The 22,023-nt window shown below is 37.5% G+C and overlaps 1 protein-coding gene and 1 long non-coding RNA gene across 18 annotated transcripts in view; both read right to left on the bottom strand.

Moving 5' to 3' along the window:
- ESRRG (estrogen related receptor gamma) overlaps positions 1-22,023 on the bottom strand; it is a 396,805-nt gene that overhangs the window by 13,737 nt on the left and 361,045 nt on the right. For all 17 annotated transcript variants that reach the window (XM_027641309.1, XM_027641313.1, XM_027641299.1 and 14 more), the window contains one exon: positions 743-1,012. In XM_027641309.1, coding sequence (XP_027497110.1) covers positions 743-1,012 — 270 coding nt within the window. The remainder of the gene's footprint in view (positions 1-742; positions 1,013-22,023) is intronic.
- On the bottom strand, positions 4,881-13,145 carry LOC113946265. Its single transcript, XR_003527374.1, has 3 exons — positions 12,186-13,145; positions 9,190-9,192; positions 4,881-4,891 (listed from the first exon to the last, which is right to left on the bottom strand). It is a non-coding gene; the product is annotated as an uncharacterized LOC113946265 (long non-coding RNA).

Genomic DNA, 22,023 nt, shown 5'->3' with positions numbered 1-22,023 from the left:
TCTAATGATCGGCACGTCATTAAAGAGGGATCTATCGTGAACTTTATGCAAATGCTAAAAGGGACTTAAGACCACAATAAAGCATTAAGGAGACACAAAAGGAAAAACAACAAAGCACAAACGATTTTTACTTATCTGGCAGTATTCACTGCTTCAGCACTTTTAAATTCAAATGCAGAAAAAAATTCTTTCTGAGATTTTTAACTCTTGCTGCACAGGTAATAATTTTTGCAGAAGCACTATCTCTAAAAATGCATAGGATCTGCAAGGTAAGGTGTGGTCCTTCTGAGATTTAATAAGGATTTCCTCCTTCCTTCCGTATACTGAATTCACTCTATCAAATAAATCAGTAGCTGCCTTTAAAGAGAAAATATATAGCCTATTCTTCAGCACCCTTTCTTTCCCTTTAATTGCAATGATTAGCCTTGTCTGGATTATGGAATGGTTTTAGGAGAACAACATCTATATTCATTTGAAGGGATCTTAGCCTGTAAAATACTCTCCAAATCATACAGTGGAATATTTTCCACTGCCTTAGGGACATATTCCTCAATTACACTGAAACAGAAAGTTGTTCCTAGTTTGAACTGCTTTGTTTGTTGCCTCTTAGCTAAAGTCTAATTAGAAATTTCTTATTCTAAAACCATGTTTAAAACAAGCATGCAGAAAGTATTATGGAAGATAGAAAAAAAAAAAAAGTGACACATTAAAAATGTAGCAACCATCATGCCACTCTGCCAACCTGAATTAGCAAGTGCTATAGCTTTGAGGGTGACAAACTCTTCTTTCTCCAGCTTCATGCTCTTGTATTTCTTTACCAGCTGCAGTATGGCATTGTTAAGGTCAAGAAGGCCTGCCAATTTGGATTGGTCTTCATCCATAATATAATCTTCAGCATATACAAGCTCATCCTCAAAAGAAAGTGACCGGTATACAACACCGAGAATCAAAATCTCCATCCAAGCACTCTGCAGAAGGCTCATCTGGTCAGCTAGAGACAAAGTGGAGAATCCTGAGTAGGGAAAAAAAAAAAAAAAAAGGAAAAATATTAAGCACACCTGGATTTATCAGATTTATCAGAAATCTGCTCCTCTTTTTTATTTTTATATACATTGTGATAAAACATGCATGTAATTCTATTATTCTCTCTTCTGCTTTTGTGCCTCTTCTCCTCTTCCTGTTACAAGAAAGTGAATCAATATAAAATCAAATGTTTTCTAATCAAAACCAAAGTTTTAAACAAGCTGAAATTTGCAGACTCTTCCTGTGAGAATCATAATAATTTGGGGGGTTCTGCAGTGACAGTCTGTGATTTGTATCATGTCTTCTTTGTTCTGAAATAGTTGTGCTTAGTTCTAAAAACCTGATGCTGTGAAATAGGGATCTGCTGATTCTACTCATCACTACCATAAACCAAGAAGGACAATTTAGGAGAGAAAAAAATAAAACTTTTTAAAAGGGAAGATTTGATGTTTTAATAGAATTAAGGTGCCAGTCAAAAGCAGAAAAATTCTCTTTGAACTTTAACCTTAGGGGAAAGAGATGTAACACCCACCTTTCGCAGAAAAGACACTAATCATTTCAGTAATGGCTTCTGCTTCTGCTACACTTGTTGAAATAACAGGGTGGCATATTGAAATGCCAACTGAATAGCAGTCACATCATCCTTTTTCTGAGGGCAACCAAAATTTTAATAAATGCCTCTTAATTAATTTAACTTTTGCTTTTTTTCCCCTCTCTCTGCTGTCCTTCCTAATAAAGGCAAACATCTTTACTGTCTTACCTTTTCAGACTCTTGTTTACAGTACCTGTTAATTTATTATATCAAACTGCTAATATCCCAATCACATTAGGTGCTAGAAAATAATATGGGAGAGGAAGTGATTTTCCTGGCCTGTTGGAGAAATGCAGCAGTTTGCCAGTTGGCACCATCAACCACAAGTACTTAATAAAATCATCAAAGGGGATTAGTCAAGCTTTTCTTAAAGGGTCTTAAGACATGTCTGAGGCTTTCATTTAGTTGTTTATGGAGCTGCTTACATGTCCTTTGACAGGGTTCCCGCTGTAAGAACATTCTTTTTGGCGTTCAATTACACTTAAACGCATTTTTCTGTTTTGAAAGTCAAGAGTTACAGTCAAGCAAGAATATATCATAAACTAGCAAATCTACTCCAAACAAGATTTTCTCTATAAGCACTAAGCAACAAAACTAATACAATAAAAAAAGAAAAGCCCACATCCAAACCACCAGGCATCCATAAAAAATGAAACATAAAACTGGCTGCATGCTCTCTCTCTCTCATTTTTCTCCCCCTCCTTATTTGTTTTCATTTTCTCTTACTGTCTTTTGAATCTTGTGATAGAACTGTAGCTCTCTTCTTTCAAAAAAAAAAAAAACCAACAAAAACTGAGCCAACAACAACAGGAAACCCTTGAAGATGTGACAATAGAAAATAACACATCTGTGATTAAAATAAATAAGAGGGAAATGGAGAAGAAATAATCATTTCAAAGGTTATAGGGAGGAATTCAGGATTTCAATTAGCTTCAACATTTCTGTTCCTTCCCGTCTTTCAAGAACCAGTTTTTCTGCAGTAGCAGATGGACAGAGAATGTAGCCTGCAGCACCGTCCTGTGACAGCCCCATTCTCCCTCCCAGACACCGCTGTTAGTAAATAGATTTACACATTCTCCAATCTCCACACATCTTTCTGCCGAATAATTAAAAGCAGGATGATTAGTTTATTGAGTGGAAGGAGGAACTTTTTTATTGAGGTCCATCCACGATTTTATCAGGGCCAGCACTTTTACGGTTGTCATGAGGGTGCAGGCATCCAATTTTTCTTATCTGCCTGATTAATACAAACGCTGTTTCAGGACGCATTAATTAACAGATACAAATCTACGTTCTCATGGAAGGATCAATACAGAGAAGAAAAGAGGCATCAATGTGAATTTAGTGCTGATGATGGAGAAGGCACTCTATTGACATTTACGTGCATAGAAACTTTAAAGTTGCAGTGGAGCCCTTTTGTCCCTGTGATTTACAAATTAACAATTTTTCAGGTATAACAATGTTTCACACACTTCTGTGGGGTTTAATTAAGAAAAAAGCAATAAAATCAGTTTTGATTAAAAAAGTTTAACCTGCAATTTCTCTCTGTGTTTGTTTTTTTTTCCTGAAAACTCCTCAACTTCCTTTTTTATTTGCTTATCTATTTTAGTACAGGTTTGTTGGCACTGGTTTCATTTTTTTTTATAAATAATACTATGTTTCAATAACATTTATTGTGTGCCACAGTCAAAGGAAATTACATTTGCCCTGTGAGTGGGGGAAATGGGATGTTGACTATAATTTATTGTATTGCACTCTTGAAAAATCTGCATTCTGGAGCAGTAAATATACCAGTTGTTTTTATTTGACACATTAAAAAATCAAAAGAAATTTTTTACATTATAGAAAAACTGGCAAATATAAACCACATTGTTCCACTCTTCAATAATAAATCAAATCAACATGACTATTTTCTTCCTGATCGAAGTAACTTTCCCTTGAAAGCCTATTCAGTGAAAGCATGTTTTAACTTTTAAAGGCATCCCTCGTGGGAATGTAAAGCTGCATCAAGTTGTAATTAATCTGTTTTTGTTTTGATTTTTCAGAAAATGTGAAAGCATTCAGCATATCTCTTGCATCACAGCAATGCCCTTTTAATGTGTATTCAACAAGTCACAGTTAAAAGAACGGATTACACGGGAATATATATTTATATACAGAATAGATTACACAGGCATATATATTTTTATTATATACAAAGATTTATTTTTAACCGTTTGGAGGAGGTTATACTTATTTCACGCCAAAGTCCGAGTCTGCAAGCCTTTGTTATGTGAATGCCCCAGATCAACCACATCCTCCGACAAGTGGACATTTTCTATATTAAATTTTAACTATTTTTTAAGAAGTCTCCACATTGGACGAAATACACTTCCATCTTTCTGAACCAGTGTTAGCCTCTCCAGTCACATCTCTAAGCTCTTTCCAAACCACGCTGAGATGCTGTATAATGGTTTTGGACCTTGTTGTGCATTGTGTGCATCCCTAATCTTTATGAGTCTTGCAGGTCACCGCTTTAAATGTAGAACTGTGTAACAGCTTTTTAAAATACAGTGTTGTGCACCTTTCCCCCCCTTAGCACGTACCATATTGGTGACAACTTTGATCTCTCTCCATCTCCCTCCCCAAGTCAATGCCATTTAATGTATCTCAGGCATTTGCTCGCAGAACGACTCTGTACCTTGACCTGCAGTTAAATAGCATGTTTATCTGCGATACAGCGCACTCCAAATAAACCAGATGACAGTTTGCAGTAACGTCATTTGGAAGGATTGAAAGGCTTCTCAAGAGTCAGGTACCCCTGAGGTAAGAAGCTTGAAGGAAGCATGTTTTGTGCCAACCCTCCTGCCATCCTCTACTAGACACTCGTGTGCTTGACAATGATGCCATGGGCACTTGTCAAGATTTTTTTTTTCTTTTTGCCTAGCAAACTGATGCACTTTGCAGTCAACTTACAAAAAAGGCTAAGCATTTGAAAGTGTGAAGGGCAAAAAATATCTGACGGCTAGTCTTCAAAAATACACTTTCATTTCAGAAAGCATAAATGTTTATTTCCTGAGCTGAGTGTTGACAGAAATAGGCTGCAGCGCAGGCATATGAATTTAACCCCTGGTAGGCATTCTTTTCAGTGTGATTTTTATGTGGCTGAGTGCAAGCATAGTAAATCTACAGGGTGTCTTATACTATCAGTTAACAATAACATTGATTCGCTGGTTACAAATTTTTTTCCTTTTTTTCTTTCTTTCTCTTCCTTTCAGGGACTGTAGTGTTCTTCCGCTAAAAATAGACACTTTTCTACAAAGTGTATCACACTCAAATTGTAATTATGCCATAATGACTCACTGAGTTAACTCAGGGTGGATTGAGAAAAGGTTGATTGAGCAACAGAACATATACTTGTGTTTTTTTTCCTTTTGCATACCAGTAAACCCAAAGCTCAAAGGAAGCAGCAATAAATAGGTAAAAAGGCCTTAACATTTTTATTATAGGAACAAGGGGTGTTGAGCTGACTGCACTCTGCAGCGCTCAGCACTCCAAGCCAGCTCCAAGCACAGTTCACAGCCTCTTCAACAGGGCTGTTTAAACCACAGATCTTTTCAAATATCAGCACATGCACCACTTGCTCTCTATTTCACACTGCACACAGCTCAATGATAAGCAGGGTAAATCTTTTATATTCCTGAAGACCCTTTCCTCTACTTCATTAAGATGGACTTCATGGACACTAACTCACTAGGGGCCAGAGTGAAGCAGCTGCAGATGGTCAAGTGCCAAAGTAAGACCTGTGCCTTGCACACAGTACTTTGAGAACTACTGGCCAAAAAAAAGACAGTGGCTGGACTTATCCCTACCATTATTTTCATCCTTAAACATTCGATACGATGCCTCAATCAGGTTACTCAGACTCAAATCCTAGAGTCTATTTCACTTTGCAGGAAATGAACTTCCCTTCCTTGATCAAACCTGGTATGAAATTGCTGGCAAATCTGGGAGTTGTCTGCTTTTTCTGATAATTGTCTCCCATTTATTTTACCAGTTGTTTGTGTGATTGTTAGCTTTAAGAGTGAAATATTCCTCTTGTTTGCCCTGGTTTGTACTTCAAATATCTTCATTTACATTTTTTATAATCAAAGCTGTGCTTGAAAATGACATGTTCACTAGTGTGTTGCAGATTCAATATATTTACACAGTTGAAATATCAGAGTTGGATTTTTAAATTATTTACACTTAATTTTGATAGATTAACTTCTTTCTAAATGTTTTATGGGTACTGATGTTTCCAGCATAGTTTTTTGGGGGTTTTTTTTGTTCTTTTTTTTTCCAAAATGATGTATAGCCACTACTGTCCAAAGAACAATCTGATATTGTAAATACATTTAAAAAAACCTTTTCTTTTAGCCTGGATTACTTTATTTAGAGTGTGTGTGGCCTCATGGTCAAATGACAAACAGTAAACCAAAAGCTTATCCTGGCTGCACTGAAGAAAAGAAACCCCATTTCAAGATCAGACTTGGGTCCAATGCACTCTCAGATGTACAGCTGTCACTCTGCTCTCTTCTCCCTTCCTGGCACAGACTCAGTGCTTCCTTGGATCCACTGAGCAACTTCAGCTACCTTCCAGGGATGTAAACAAAGGCTAGGGAAATTTCAACGGTGAAATTTCTGCTAGGGCTACGTAATGTTTTCTAGACATGATCATGGTCTTTGCTGAAGGAAAACTTCATAGCCTGACTGCCCTTTACTATTAGTCTCTCAAAAATACAAGGAAGAGAATGGTATTATTAATTTTTTTAGGCTGTATCTAGAGCTGAATCTCCCATTTAGATCAGAATTAAGGGATCCTTTTTATTATATTATTTAAGAAAAAATGGATTTAATTGCATTTCAAAGTACTGTGTAGACTAAAAATATATATAAGGCCCACAAACATTTCAGTGGTTTTGAAAACCGTTAACAGAAGGAGAGTGCTCTCACTAATCACCAAACATATTTCCCAGATTATGGATGAAATTTTGTGAAAGCTGGAACAGAAACAGATACAACTCATTATGCCAGGGTAAATCCATTATTTCAGTTTTTTCTTTTCCCTTTTTTTTTTTTTAATACCTCTTTGCTTATGGAGCCCCTGGTCAAAGGCTAATAATTGCACAAGCTGAAATTTAAGTATGACTGAGAATCTTCACATGAAAAGTGTCAGCTCACACAACAAAAAGCATAGGTAACTGCCCAAACTTGAAAATCACACATCAAGTTCCAAAGCACAAACTAACAAATGACCAGAAATACAACCAAAGGCTCAACTTATGCTGTTTGCTGGATTCAGCTTCCAAGCTCTTTAGAGCTGACGTGCTGCAGTTAAAGTTACATTTAGAAATTAAATCCATCCAGCAAACTTTTGCACAATAAAACCTCCGCCTTTTCAGAGCGCCGCTTTGCTGTGTCGCATCTCCTCTTGCCACTACAGCAGAGCAGTGCAAAAGCAGCACCGGGGCTCTGTTGTGAGCGGTGCTGCGAGTTGCGACTGCCATCTGTTAGCTGTGCAGCCGGGAGAGGGGAGATCAGATTGCACACACAGAGGTGCCCAGGAATCACTCTGTCTCGAATTAAAAGGAAAAAAAGCAAAATGCATTCGTTCGGAGAGCACTGGGATGTTTTCAGCCAAGCCTGTGCACTTTCTCGGGTCTAATTTAAGTGTGTTTGTACTCCTAACTCTTGCTGTCCAAGCTCTTATAAAATATACATATTTTTTTTTATATTTTATAACACAAAAAAATGCCTACGCTAAGCACTTTTTTGCTAACACCTACCAGTAAGACGGGAAATGCCACACAGAGCACTAAGAAACCCCGGGCTGTTATCACAACGCTACTTTCATCTCACTGAAACAACAGCAGAGAGATGGCACGGCAATAAAAATGCATTCACACTGCATGTCCCTCTCAATCCATTACGAACAATGGATTCTCGCTAAGCAAATATTCGGTTGTCAGAAGTATTTGCAACACTGGATTCATTCAGCAGGACTAAGTAAGAGAAGTTCACAGCAATTTAAAAGCAGCAAATTAGACATTTACAAACGGTAAAGATGCTGCTTGTCTAGCATGACCTTTCACTCAGGGTATACAAAAAGGTGTTAATGTATTTTAAATACCAGTTAGAAATATTTCTGGTTTGCCTTTTACCCTGTGAAACCTTACATGATAACACTAAACAGGAGCAATTCAAGCTTGTCATTTCTTCCCAGGGTTAGAGGCACACAGTGAGATGTAACCCACTATAGTTCAAACTGATTTCAGCACTTAAATCAGTGACACACCTCTCTAATCACCCACATGTTTCCAGGCAGCTACTTTTAAATTTCTTATTTCTAGTTACAGTGCAAGTTCTTGTGAGCTCCTTCTTTAGCATTAGTAATAGAAAGGAGCTGGAAAATATGACTGATTAAGGGTATCTCTCTGACTTCACATAACCAGGTGCTAATTCTCTCCAGGGAAACACTAAAGATTAAAAAAACTAATGAGGCACCCTTGCTTCAGGACAGATTCGGTAAGACCTCCATGTATGGAGCACTTTATAATGGCATTTTTGGAAACACAACGGTTTGAAATATTGTACTCTTTATTTTATTAATTTTTATTTCACGCGTTATTTCAGTATTCACCAAGAAAAAGGAAAATATAAGACAATAAATTTAAACATATTAATACTTGATTTTCCTTTTGGCCTGATTTTACCACTGGAACTTCCACAATTTTAAACAGCTTTACTGCAAACTCATACCAACCTTCCATTAAAAAGATGCCAGGCCAAACACTTATATTTTGCTTTATTACCAGATGCTCTGAGAACAGAAGAGGACCTGATAAGTAGGAAACTGCCTTCCCCCCTTCCTTTTTTTTTTCTCTGTGTAAGACAGTTTAATCTTCTGGGGCATTACCTTCTCTGAGGAGAGGTTTAGAATTCTAAGATATGGACAACGAAAAAAGTTTTAAAATTCAGACTAGCAGTGCAATATGGCCCAGTGAAGCTGTAAGTCTCCTTAAGGTCAGCAGTATGAACTCGCAGATTCCTGAGGGTGATCTTTTTAATGCTCTACATATGTGATCTGATCTGCTTCTTTAAAGTTAACTCTTCCAGTTCTTTAAAATTTAACCTTCAAACATAGTTTTGCTAGACTATGGGATTTAGTGTCCTCTACTGAAGATAGCAGAAGCAGATGTCATGACACAGTGTGCTCCGAAAACCACAGAAGAAAAACGAGCAGGACTGTATTTATGACCCTGATTGTTTTCTTTCACTGAGTCTATATACAAAAAACATGAATCATATTTTCAACATAAATATTGATGTCACCCAAATTGCCCTTCAATTTGTTGTGAATGTACATATTTGAGTGTAACTACAATAAAGCCAGATATGTGGGTGAAAACATAAAAAGTACATTCTGTTACTAGTAAAGTGAATGTAGATGAAAAACCAAGTGTATATCATGAGTATGGCTGGATCCCTCTCAAAGTCCAGCTGAGAGAATGGTAACACAGTTCAGCTTAAAATAGTAAGCATAATATCTGCACATCCTGTGTATGGTTGCCTTACCTGGATCCTTCAAAGAGTTTCAGCTACCAGAAATGGAACTATGATCACACATAATTTAACAGAAAGTGTCCATCCTTCTTCCTTCTTTTTAATTTTTACTCAACTAAATTAAATTAATAATAATAATGAAAAAAAAAGGCACAAACTTGACAGAGGAACCTTGCTAAACTAATAATAACAATCAACATTCATTCAGGTTCTGCTCACTTCAACCATTGTGTGCATCAGCCTCCCAAAAGTTGCGTGCACTGACTGGGAATATCAAGAAATTTAGAGTTCAAGCTTCTTCAGCATGTTAGTCTTCAAAACCAAGTTTTCTGGATTATAAAATAACACTAGTTTGTTGGGGTTTTTTTTTTCACAGAAAGGAGGAATTTCTTGTGCATTTAAAATGTTGCCTTTTATTTATAACCTCTACAGGTCTGCTTTGAGAGCACTTTTCCTCAGAGTGCTGGGTCACTGCTGTTTGCCATTTGCTCCCCTGGGGAAGCCACCAGTCATTTCCTCACTGAAAGCTGTGGCAATCCTTGCTCCCTCCATCTTTCCATCAGGCAAAGTCAGGTTTCCAGGAATTCCCCAATCATGTTACTAATATGAATCCAATACAGGAATGTATTAGCATACGGAGACAACCATGCTTGCGATCCAATCAACGTATCTGTGTTAACCCTGTATGTGCTGGGCTACCTAAAATCTCTCTCCATTGCCAAAGCAAAAACTTCAGGTTGCAAAATGTTGGGTAAATATCCCCTTTCACCCTCTGGCAGGAAAATGACAGCTCAGACCACTGCCCTACACATCTTCCATCTTCTTCCCAATTTTTAAAACTTTTCTGTTGGTTAGTTGGTTTTCTTAATGTGCTGCAGATGCCAAAAAATTCAAATGATGTTTACAATCTCCCTGGTTTGGGGAGAGCCACACACGTTCTCCGACAGGCACGTGAAATTTCTAGTTTACCTAGATGAGTGTGTATGTACCATTAAGATCATCTCTGGAGGCTGTGTCTTAAGTCTACAACAGTCCACACACAGGGAAAAAAAAAAGAAAAAAAAAGAAAAGGAAAAAAAAAGGAAGCTGCCTGATTCTAATACACCTAATTAGCCATCGGCAGACTCTTAATTGCATACATTAGGATGATTCCATAGTGGAGATTAATTCTAAATATACCCAAGCAGCTGGTTAAGATGCCATGGATTACAGTGTGGACTGTACTTTTCCACTTAATTAGATATCAAAATTAAGCAGCAACAAGCATTTTGACATAACGGGGATCAAGCCGCCGCTTGGCATCCCAGAGCTGCACTAAAGTGACCGCTAAACAGAGCCGCACAGATGGAGAGATATTAAATGCCGCACTGGAAAGTAATTTCAAATAATAAAATATCAATATTTACATTTTAATTACCCCTACTGAGAGCCGCTCTGTCATTTTCACTATTGCCGACGCAGCAAGGGGTAGTGGAATGACATTGCGGCTCTGACTGCAATGACTATTTTGTTTCCATTAAAGAATGACAAGTGTTTTAGAGGCAGTGACACCCAGTGTGTGAACAAGAATGACAGCAGATCAGAAAATTCCTATTAAGGGAATAAATGACTCAACAAGAGAATTTACTTCAAGCAGTCGGCTCCTCCTTGAAACACATAATCCTTTCTATATTTTCTGCAGGAAGTTTATTATTAAAGATGCCTTGGAGAAACCTTGGCTTCTCATCAAATATTTAGAACGATGGGACCTTACATGATGACTGGTCAATTTAAAACCAGTAATATTCAATGTTTATCCTATCTAAGAGTTATATTGAGAGTTTGTATGAATCAAAATAGTTTCAGGGAGGTGGAAAGGCCCATAGTGAAAAGGAGATTCCTTCCCGTGAGACCTGAAAGTTTTGATGGTGCATGGAGAACACCAAGGTTACTTTTGCTGTCTTTTCTTCACCAGTTTTACTCCCACTGGAACAGTGAGCATTCCACATCCCACCTCGATCACAATTTGCTAGCCTTCAGAATTGTACCCAGTTGGTCACCACGAGTAATATGCACATGCACAGGTTCAGGCCTCTTGTTTCTCCCTGCATATTCCTTGCACATATATAAACACTTTTTCTTTTGGTATGTACATCAGAGATCTGTGAGACACCTTTGCAGCACCTTAGGAATCTAATTACTTCTGATCAGGTCTGAGGTCAGTCTCATGGAAAATATTATATTACATCTGACATGCTGCATTTACAAAGATGAAAAGGAAGGAAGAAAAATATCAAAACAGTAAAGAAAAAAAAAGTCTTCCTTGGGGATGTCTGTCAAACAGCAGAGATCTTCAAAGAATTTCAATGGCCTCAGACATGAGAAAGTGGGTAAGAGTAAATCCTTGGTCAGTACACCCAATACGCAGCTAAGTGACCCTCCTCCTAAGTCACGGTATGCATTTATTTAATAATGTGCAGAGCTCAACTTCTATAAATGTGACAAATGGCTAGAACAGAGCAGAGGGGAAAAAAGGCATGAAGATTTTTACAGAACAGAAAAGGAACAGCTTTATGGTAGTGACTATTGCAGGAATTTTAGATGCAGTTTTGACATTAAGAATTAGCAGTCAAGTACAAAAACCTTACTCTGACATTAGCTGCTTAACTAGTTGATTTTCTTTTTCTTTTCTTTTTCTTCACTTCTTTTTCTTCTTTTTTTTTTTTTTTTTAAGTACCCAGGAAGTACTTCTTAAGCATTCCTAATGCTTTTAGGACAAGACACTTCCCCATTTCTCAGCCACTAGCACCTTTTTAATTTCTGAAAGAGCCATGGTTGAAAATCTTAATTAATTGTTCCATACTGCTTCAGGATCATTATGCAATGTAATAAAGGCCGTGTAATTATGAAATTTTACAGCCATTACCAAGGCTGATGGCTCGTATTTCATCCTCAGCTGGACCCAATGGCTTTTAGCCACTCAGCTCCCCTTTGATGAACTACAGACAGATCTATCAGGCCCAAACAATATCCAGGCAAGGCGGCTATAATAGCTACCTACAGATGAAGCCATAGATAAAGATAAACTATAAATCTACACACAAATGCAGGCACATTGCCTCAGGATGACAGAGGGGAGAGGATGAGACACTTGGGAAAGCTGGCGGCTTGCAGAAAGGCAACCTTCTCTGTCTGTCTCTTTTATTCAGTTTGGAATTTGTTTGGTTTCTTAAAGATGTGAAACCCTCTCATACTTTCCCCCCTCAAATTACATATTTTTTAGGGAGTATGAATTTTTATATGGAAGGTGAGGGGTCGCTTTATCCATCTATTAAATTTGACACAGGGGATTTATACGGACAAATCAACTCATCCTCCAAATGAAGAATCCCAGTCAACAAGTCTGCAAATCATATTCTTAAAAGTGAATCCAGGTCACTTGCTTCCAAGACTGAAAAGAGCAAAACATCCCTGATTTCTAAATGCATTATCGTGAGCAGATGCACAGAGGTGAAGTTAGATGATAGGCTTTCACTGGAGGCAGCACCGGAGATGCAATTTCATGCAACATTGTCTGACATTATTTTATTTTCAGTCTTAAAATGAAAATACTTCTAAAAATTCAGTGCAAGTTAAAGAAACAATGGTATTCTATATGCTCTTGGTACCTGCAACACCAGAATGCCGTTTATGGAGGTGACCTCCATCAACGCCCTCTTTAATTTAAGACAGGAGGCCTTCCGAGTATGCATTGTTAGTCCCTCCAAAGTGAGACAAGGCTGACTAAATGATCTCTAGGTGAGAAAAAGAAATTGAGAGATGCATCATCCTGGCCAGTTCTGAAAGAGTCCAGGGAAGAGTGTGAAAACATTAGCTTGAAAACTGCATCTATTAGTAGCCCTTTCAGTAGCCCATAGTTAGTCATGAAGCTGATGCCATGCTCATGGCTGAGGCTAAAAGCACTTCAGAAGGCAAGAAAAGTTAAAATGAAAATATCAATAGTACTCTCTGATTTCTAACAGAACAATAGAATGGCTCATTCCTTTCCATAGAAAATGTGACAGATTTAGAGGAGGTTCAGTGAAAGTAAAGCAAAACATTGTGTCCAAGAAAACTCTTAGGAAAAGATGCAGAAAGCAGGAATTTTCTTCCTCAAAATAGTGATTTATGAGATAATTCAGTAGAAGTATATATAAATTAATGATACAAAAAGTAGGTCTAAAGATTTTATTCTGTCTTATAACACAGACCAAACACCATCACAGTAAAACTCAGGAAATGCAAAATGAAAGGAAGAAGGGAAACTCTTCATCCACAGTGCAGCTGGAATGGAGAACTTCTTGCCAAAGGATGTCACTGAATCTAAGAACTCAAGAGAGGGAGCTAATGCTTACATGGATGGCCAGAATAGCTCCAGGTATAGTATTCCAAATCCAAATTAAAAGGACAAGAATGTTTTTCTTCCTTATTTCATCTAATTTCTGAGCATAAAGAATTAGAAAAAATTTTCCTGAGGCTTCTGCCTACCATGGGTTCATGTCTCCCCCTCTGAGGCTGATCACCGCTAAAGACAGCAGAGTATATATGGATGACCTATAGCATTCAATTACTAGTTTCCCAAAAACTGAAGTCTCAGAATTTGGGCTGCCTTTCTTTGAGGTGTTTGGAACCTACTCCTACAACTGGAGTTCAGAACAGAAGAGCTTAGAGAGATGTGCCCCAGGCAAAGAATTTCAAAATCACAGCAACTGAGCTCTCACTCTACTGCTACGGTAGAAAGACAAAAATAATGGATATGGAAGATCTGTGGTGTTATCACAGACATAAAGGCAGATAGGTATACGTATTAATGTGTGTTTGCATAAGCCTGTATATGCATGCATTTGTACTAAGCAAACCAAGGGTATTCCAAAAGCTATCAAAATGAAGAAAGATCACCTGCTCATTAACTTGTATTCCCTGCTTATTAAACATGTCCTTTCTTTTAATATAAAGAACTGTCTTGCTGAAGGACAAAAAAGTAATGTAATCACCCAGGTCATATCAGAGAAGTATCTTCCGAAACAGGGAACAGAGTCACAAAGGGTCACTGATCAACAAAGCTGCAACTGAAGACAGGCATGGGAATGTGTGATTCAGGTTCCTCCAGCGTAATGCTGAGGATGCTTGATATATGGTCTTTTAAGGACCACTATCTGCTGTTAACATGCTTTATTGAAACTGCACATATGGCAGGTATTCACTGTACATGGTGTGCATTGATCTGTTCCTTGCAGTGCATGTGGAAGCATCGTAAACATTCTTACTGTGGAAAATAACCCAACCAAACCCAAATCGAAAGGTTTAAGCACATACAGTACATTAGAACATCTACATACTAGATTATACAGACACTGCTAGACTAGGAATCCTGGACAGGACTTTAAATTGCCTTCTTATGCTCTAGTACGTTACCAGAATTAAGTGAAGACCTCAGTTAAAGCCAGTACTATGAACATTGAAAAGACTGGATGTAGACAAAGAAGATGGCAGATTTTTTACCTTCTCTACTTCCCATCCAGTTGACTCATTTAGCCAAATTAGCATCAACCTCATGGATAGGCTCTGTAGCTTTACCTCTTTTTCTGCTCCCAATCACTCATATCAGTAGAGTAAAAAGCAGCTACAAATATACTCAGCAGGAGCATTTTTCAGAGCAAAAACTTCAAGTAAGAAGTAAATGCAAAGATGTTATTTCTATTTCTATCGGAGGCAGTAATGCCAGTTTGCAACATCAATTTAATAAAAATAATGATGATAATGTGAGAAAACAAGAAACTCCATCCTACAATTTTATTCTACAAAAGAAATGCATGAAGTTTTACTCTCCTTGGTAAATGTCTAGTCTGTCAGAGAATGCATATCAGTATTCCATAATTTAAGATTATTGCAATGATTTTAATGAAGTATGGCAAAGAATTATGTGCAGAAAGTTAATTGCTAGTTTACTACAAGCTATCTTGAAACAGAACTGGCTGAGGCATAGTAAGACAAAGTTTATTTTTGCCAAATATGGATTACTGCAAAGGAAAAGGGAATTAGCACTACGTATTTTGTGAAAGACTTTCTTTTCAGTATTGGCTTAAAATATTTTCCTTCTTCAAGTGATTTTTTTTTTAAATAAACAGCTACATGTATCTTACATATAAGTATAAAGTGTTTTTAAGAAATCTGTTTTAGAGAACACAGAGAGGTTTTGCTAAGACTCAAAAAAAACACTAACTGCAATAAGATCATACCTGGACACAGAAAAAGATATTAACATAAGTACAGATGAAAAATGGAAGAGAAACAGAGGTATAATTGTATGTTTTCTCTTTCAATATTCACCAAATGGGGCACAAATCTTAGCTGCTATAATGCATGCCATGCTTTACCCTGATTTTCTACACTTGGTATTCCCTAGCTGAATTGTTTCTGAAGTCCATGGTGATTTTTTCCACAGCAAATCAGCAGTTTTTCAAGAGGTCTCTGTGCAACCCAGGAGTATGACATTTACTAATGTGTTGAGATTCAGGGATTCTCCTTTGTAGAAGCCAACACTAATAAGAAAGATATGGTTCAGTGTCCTGGGTATTCTTCCCAGTTTTATTAATTAGATGGAAAGCTTCTCCCTCTGGAATACTGCAAGGTATTTATTAACACTTCAGCCCACAAACTAGAGTAAATTTACAGTAGTGGAGGTAATTGTTACATACACCGGCTCTTGTTATCAACTTGGCAGGGATAAGCAAAAAAACCTCCAGAGGTTTAGATTATGATCTTTTTCATGATATTTTAATTGTGCTTCTTAATCTGCTAAATTAAAAACTATAGTACAATCTTATTCAGATCACTGACAAAAAAGATCATATCAATTTGCAACAAAATGTATGAATGCTCCTATCTCTTTTAATTATACAAAGAATTTAACAGTCATATTCAATATGGCCATAGAGTGCTAAGATACAAACTCTTCCTTTTACAGTTGGGCCATCTTATCCCTTAGCACCTTCACATTTTATTTCAAGTCTCTCATCTTTTAATGCACAAGACACCCTTCCCTAGATGATCTTTAATATCATCACCTTCTTTCTCTTCCTTCATGTTCAGTATGATGAGCTACTCCCACAACTATGTCTCAGCAAACTGACTGATAATGACCAGGCAGGCACTCAATAATATCTCAGTTACTCATGTGCTTTACAAAGAAGAGTTAGGTATGCTCAGAGGTACTTCGTGTAACCATGTTTCTCTCACCATTGCTTTCAGCCTTCCTTTTCTTTGCATTCTTCTGCTATCAGACCCTCTTATTCCTTCTGGGAACCAGCAGGTCAATTTAGAATGCCACCAGCAATGCCCTCTCTTGCACACTAATTTACCTACACTTTTTTTCACTATGCTGGTCTTGGTGCCCTGGAAAGCTTAGAATTGGGCTTCATTTTGCATGCCTTACCAACCACAAAGTGTTGGGCTCTACCATCTGGTGTTTGAGCGCTATTCGTCAGTAGTTCTATAAATTACACAGAAAGCATGGTTGTGCATTGTGTGGATGTGCCATTAGAGGGTTCTAAACCAAAATTTTAATGTGCAAACACCACTGGATCATCTGTTGTTTCTTTGGTTTTCTTCTTGTCCCAGACATTTGCTTTCAAATGGCTTTTCTTATTTATGGATGTTATGTGCTCTGTCTCAGTGATCTGAGAAGGAAAGAGGTGAGAATTTAGTCATCTGTTCTGTCAAAACATCATGTTTGCTGGGCTCTCAGGCAATTCTGGGTATCAAGGCCAAATCAGCACCAAATCAAGGAAACAGCAAGAACAGCAGCCATGAGAAGTGGTTCCAAAAGCTCCTTTGTAATAATTCACTGCTGCTGTGATTGGTTTTGTAATATAGTTCTACTTGAAACATTCTATGTATTTGTATTTCATTCCTTCAGGATCAAAGTAACAATTAGATTGACAATGGATCCCACTTAGCTATCCTGATTGCATAAGGCACATGTCTTTTATAGCTGGCACTTGCCAAACAGCTAACTAACTTAATAACGTCAGGAGTTTTCAGGAGCATATCACAGATGATGTCAGAGGCATGGGTGAAGCGTGAGGTACATTTATATAGGAAGAATATGAGGAAGAATGTGGTGTCCCAAATCTACCAATTACTTTCTCTGTGATTCTGCTGGAGTCACGAAATCCCTCTCTGTCTCAGTCTTTCTGTGCAAGCGACAGATATAAGGTATATACAGATACTAATTCACAGGGCTGCTATGCTATTTTATTCATTTAATGTTTGAAAAGAACAAAAAATATTTTAACCAAAAAAGGTCTACAAAGTACATTCAACATTTCTGAAAAGTGTATGAAATGGATGAAGGACTAAAATGTTTGGAAAAGGATGGATAAGGTCTAGATCCATAGTATATAAAAGAAACAAAGTGGTGATGCATTGTGCTCACATCTTTCAATCCTAACATGCTGTGAATCATATTTAATGTTTTAAAGCTATAGCTTTCAAAGGACTCCAAAACTGGAGGTATGAATCAAGGTTTCACCATAAGGAAGTCAAGTGATTTGACCAAGGTCATATGGTAACTCAGTGTCAGAGTCAAGAAAGGTAGCCTTCAGCTTCTAGTGTTGGGGTATCTTTACGGATTATGGCAGATCTTTACGTCTGATTGAACTAAATCCCTCTGAGGGCCAGTTGAAAGTGTCCTGATCACACCAACAGATTCTGAATCAAACCCATGTAATGAAACAGCCTCATGTTTTCTCATACTTTGCCCACTAGCCAATCATGAGAAATAAACCAAAAGGACACAAAGAGGAAGTGCTAAAGTTGAGAAATACAAAGGAGTTGGAGATGCCTTCTACTAAGGTGACCATTATTTCCCCATGTATTTTTATGGAAGCAGGACTATGCCCACAAAATGAATGTGTTAGGCATTGCATTAAGATGAACACAAAGTAAAACAAGGACCTTAACCACGTAGTGCTGACTTTAGAACACTCAGTAAGAGGGTCAAGCGCACCAGTGTTATAAAACTGTAAACAGACATTGATATCATGCTGTATGTATGAAAATGCATAAAATCCATTTAATTAACTCAAGGCGGTGATACAAACTGACAATTCTAAACAGAAATTTCAAAGCTAAACCTGACACCTTTTGAGTCATTTTGCTCTCTCAGGAAGATTCATATTTAGGCCAGATTTCTATACATTTGTATGTTGGTTTTTTTTAATATTTGAAAAATGCATATTATTTACCCAATTGCCTGGAATGTCTACTGGAGAAATACATATTTATTTTTAAAAGCAATCCATATATTATTTACTCAGTGGATGAGAATGACTTCAAAAAACCGTTCTGGTCCATCAAATAAATACATATTTATAAATGGTTTTTAAAATGCATATTATTTACCCAATGGACTGTAATGGCTCTGCTAGTGCTATTACATGTAAATATGTAATTAGCCACATAATAAAAAATCCTCACAAAATTTCTCTGAAAAGCATTAAATTTCCATGTGTCAATGTACAATACCTTTCCTATTGTTATTATTTTGTCTTTAAACAGCAAAGGTGATTACCCTATGCTAATGACTTTGCTGTATTTTAAAACCCCACTAGCTCTGCAATTATACAAAACATGAAGTTGAAATCCTCATTTCTTTCTTTTAAAATTAGTGTTTTGTAATTCTCATCTTGCAGTTGGTGCACCTGGTCTGAATCTTTCTGCCAGCCCCACGGACGTTGACCAGACTCTGCATAAAGCCCAGCTTCGTTCACAGCAGCCGGGATAACTGAGCACTCCTGTCAGTAGGGAACGGAGAGCACGTGCTACGATTTTGTGCTGTTCTCACACAAGCTTCTCTACACTGCTAGCCAATGCACCTGCACCATTGCTGGACCATCTTGGTGAAGGCCTGCCAATCTTGCACAGTGCCAAACTTTACTTATTTATTTATCTTCACACGGGTTATTTTCTGCAGAGCACTAAAGATTCTCAAAAATCCCTTTTTCTTGTCAGAGTAAGGGCAGGATATGAGGCATGCAACTCCAGGGACAAAATCCATTTTATTACACAGTCCAGTGTGAGTTTCTATTTGAAAGGATATGACTTAATAGAAGCAGCCACCTCAAGTGTTTGGGAATTAACATTAGGAACAAGAATTGCTAGGCCTTGCCTAAGAAAATAGATGCACACTTTCAAACAGGAGTGAGCAGTGCCATTTTTAGTAGTGCATGTGTGTATGTGCAGAAGTAAGTGTTGTATATGAAGATGTAAATTTTGTTCTCTGAGCTGAATACCAGGTGATTAATTCTGATAGCATAGTGATCAATTGGTACAGGTTCTGCATCTGAGTAATGTTTGTTTCTCTACACATTGGTAACAGAGGTGCAGCACTAACACAGGTGTCACTTGCATAGCTGTGCAACATCTCTGATTTCCTGAAAACACTGACACTGGTAGCTAGGCTATATGTAGTTCTGCCAATTTTTTCAATTAGACCCATTATTGATTTGATGAAAAAGCAAATTAAACATACCATGGTAGTAGGTAAAATGGTTAGACAGAACATAAGGTTCTGGTGCTGAGCTTCTTAGGTACATGGCCTCTGTGTGCAGTTTTTACTCACCATAGTCTCTGGAGATTACAAATAGAGGGAAGACTTTTGCAAGAGACGTAGGCAGCATCAGTTAGCAACTGAGGTATGAAACAACCAGGAATATGTTAATGTAAAGTGCCAGGAAGCTCCAACTTTGTTAGGACAAGAGCTAAAATTACTTAGTTAAAATTCCTTAGCTTCATTTGAATCTGAAATAAATCTCTTGTTTCCACAAAGCTGCTAAAGCTTGATACCAGTTTGAAGATAAAAATAAAGATAGGTAATAACATCTTTTATTTTAAAACATTTTGTTTCAAAAACAAATATTTGTTAATTGATGGTACATTTTAGTTGTCTAAATCTCTGGCACATGGAATCAACAGTGTGTGCAGCAGTATTTCTTGGCAATTTTCCCTCATCAAAGAACAAGAGTTTTGATACCAAGAATGAGTAACACACAGTATCTATCCAGGAGCTTACATGTAAACGTTTGCACAACCACTCTCCCCACCCTTGGTTCCTTAACAGGAGCTCAACATGACAGGGAACCCAAAGCAAGTAGGTATGCTCACAAGCAAGCCTCTTCCCTAATTTCCACTTAATTCATTTACCAAATCAAATCAAACTGCTACTGTGAAAACTATTTTCTCACAGAGGGGGCTAAAGGATCTCTCCACAAGTCACTCCAAAACACCTGAGGTTCAGTTTCCCAAAGCAAGTTAGCTGAAACAAACATAACTGACAGGATGCTGCAGCAGCAGGTCCACCCAGGGCACACAGCTCATGGCAAGAAGTTTCTTAAGGTCAAACACAGTAAGCCCACTGTCTGGCTTTGGTGTGCTGGAAACCTACATTAAGTCAGCACAAGCCTACAAAATCCTCTTTTCTTATTTCCGCATAGCTGCTTGTGTCGGAGCAGAGACAGTATTTTGCACACACTCTCTCTCTCTCTCTCTCTCTCTCTCTCTCTCTCTCTCTCGTGTCACTCAGCTCTGTAAGAAGGCCCAAATTCCTGTTGAAATTAGCAGTCTCCCTGCAGATCTGCAATTTTAGGGTCCGTACTCTATACTATTAAATCAGTCTAAAATATCCAGATAAAAGCTCTGCTGTTCAAGATGAGATTTTGGGTTATTTTGCCACTAGTGCTGCCAGGATATAAGCTTATGTCTCTTTCTGTCTTGAAAAGCATGTGAACTGTTGTACACAAATAAAGTCATTAACGGAAAGCAAGACATCGCAAATCAGACAATAAACATATCAATTAATCCCTGGGATGCACATGAGGCAATCAATTTTTCCAAATCCCAAATCAATTTAAAAAAAAAGGAAAAAGAAAAACAATTTGAATTTTCACTCCTTTAAAAAGATGATGAGAGAGAGAGGGAAGCTGGTGTGCCAATCCTTCTTCACTGTCTATCTTCATTATGTTCTGTAATTACTAAGACTGAGGTAACTTGCAAAAATTGTGAAAAAGTTACTCTGTCAGAGGAAAAACTGAAATTTCAGATTAAAATGTCTAAAGAGAAAAGAAGAAAAAGAGAGAGGAAGAATGCAGCAAGTATTAGAAAACTTTTGGACTTTTGGGTAATGTTTCTCTTCCTGTGCCTTTTTGTGCACTGATGGAAGTAATGTCCTACAGAATTTCAAGTCATTTATTGAAGTTTGGTGGTGGTAGTGGGAACGTTGTTAAGGGAAGTAAAAAAAGCAATGTCCATTTGAAGCTTGTCTGTGAACTTTGCATGAACCGCCAGGAATAATGTAGTGTGATGACAAGCCAGTTATACCTTCCACTAAATTTGCTGTCTGGAATGAACTGAAATAGTGTTTGGTTTGTGTAATTACGTCCATCTATCTTTATATTCCAGCGGCATATCGCAAATTGAAAATACTAAAAATTGACTGTTGGTTCTGATATTTAATGATTGCCAAAGACAAGACGATGATTTATTGGTTACTTACCGATGTGACACATTTGCATCTTATTAGACGGAGATTACTATTCCTTAAAATGCGGACGAGGCCTGATCATGTCTGATGGATTGATTTGATTTGCAAATGTAATCAAACTAATAAGAGGGAAAAAATGAGCAATAATGCCTTGTTTTTCAACTGGCAATCACTCCCCTGCCAACAACGCTGATATCCCTGACTAAGCAGCCTTCACACAGTCTTCCTGTCTCCTCAAATAAACAAAGGGATGCAAAGAGCTTGA

The sequence above is a fragment of the Corapipo altera genome, unplaced genomic scaffold (genome assembly GCF_003945725.1).
Source record: "Corapipo altera isolate COAL_440 unplaced genomic scaffold, ASM394572v1 48b, whole genome shotgun sequence".
NCBI classification, from domain to species: domain Eukaryota; kingdom Metazoa; phylum Chordata; class Aves; order Passeriformes; family Pipridae; genus Corapipo; species Corapipo altera.
This window is presented reverse-complemented; position numbering and strand designations above follow the sequence as displayed.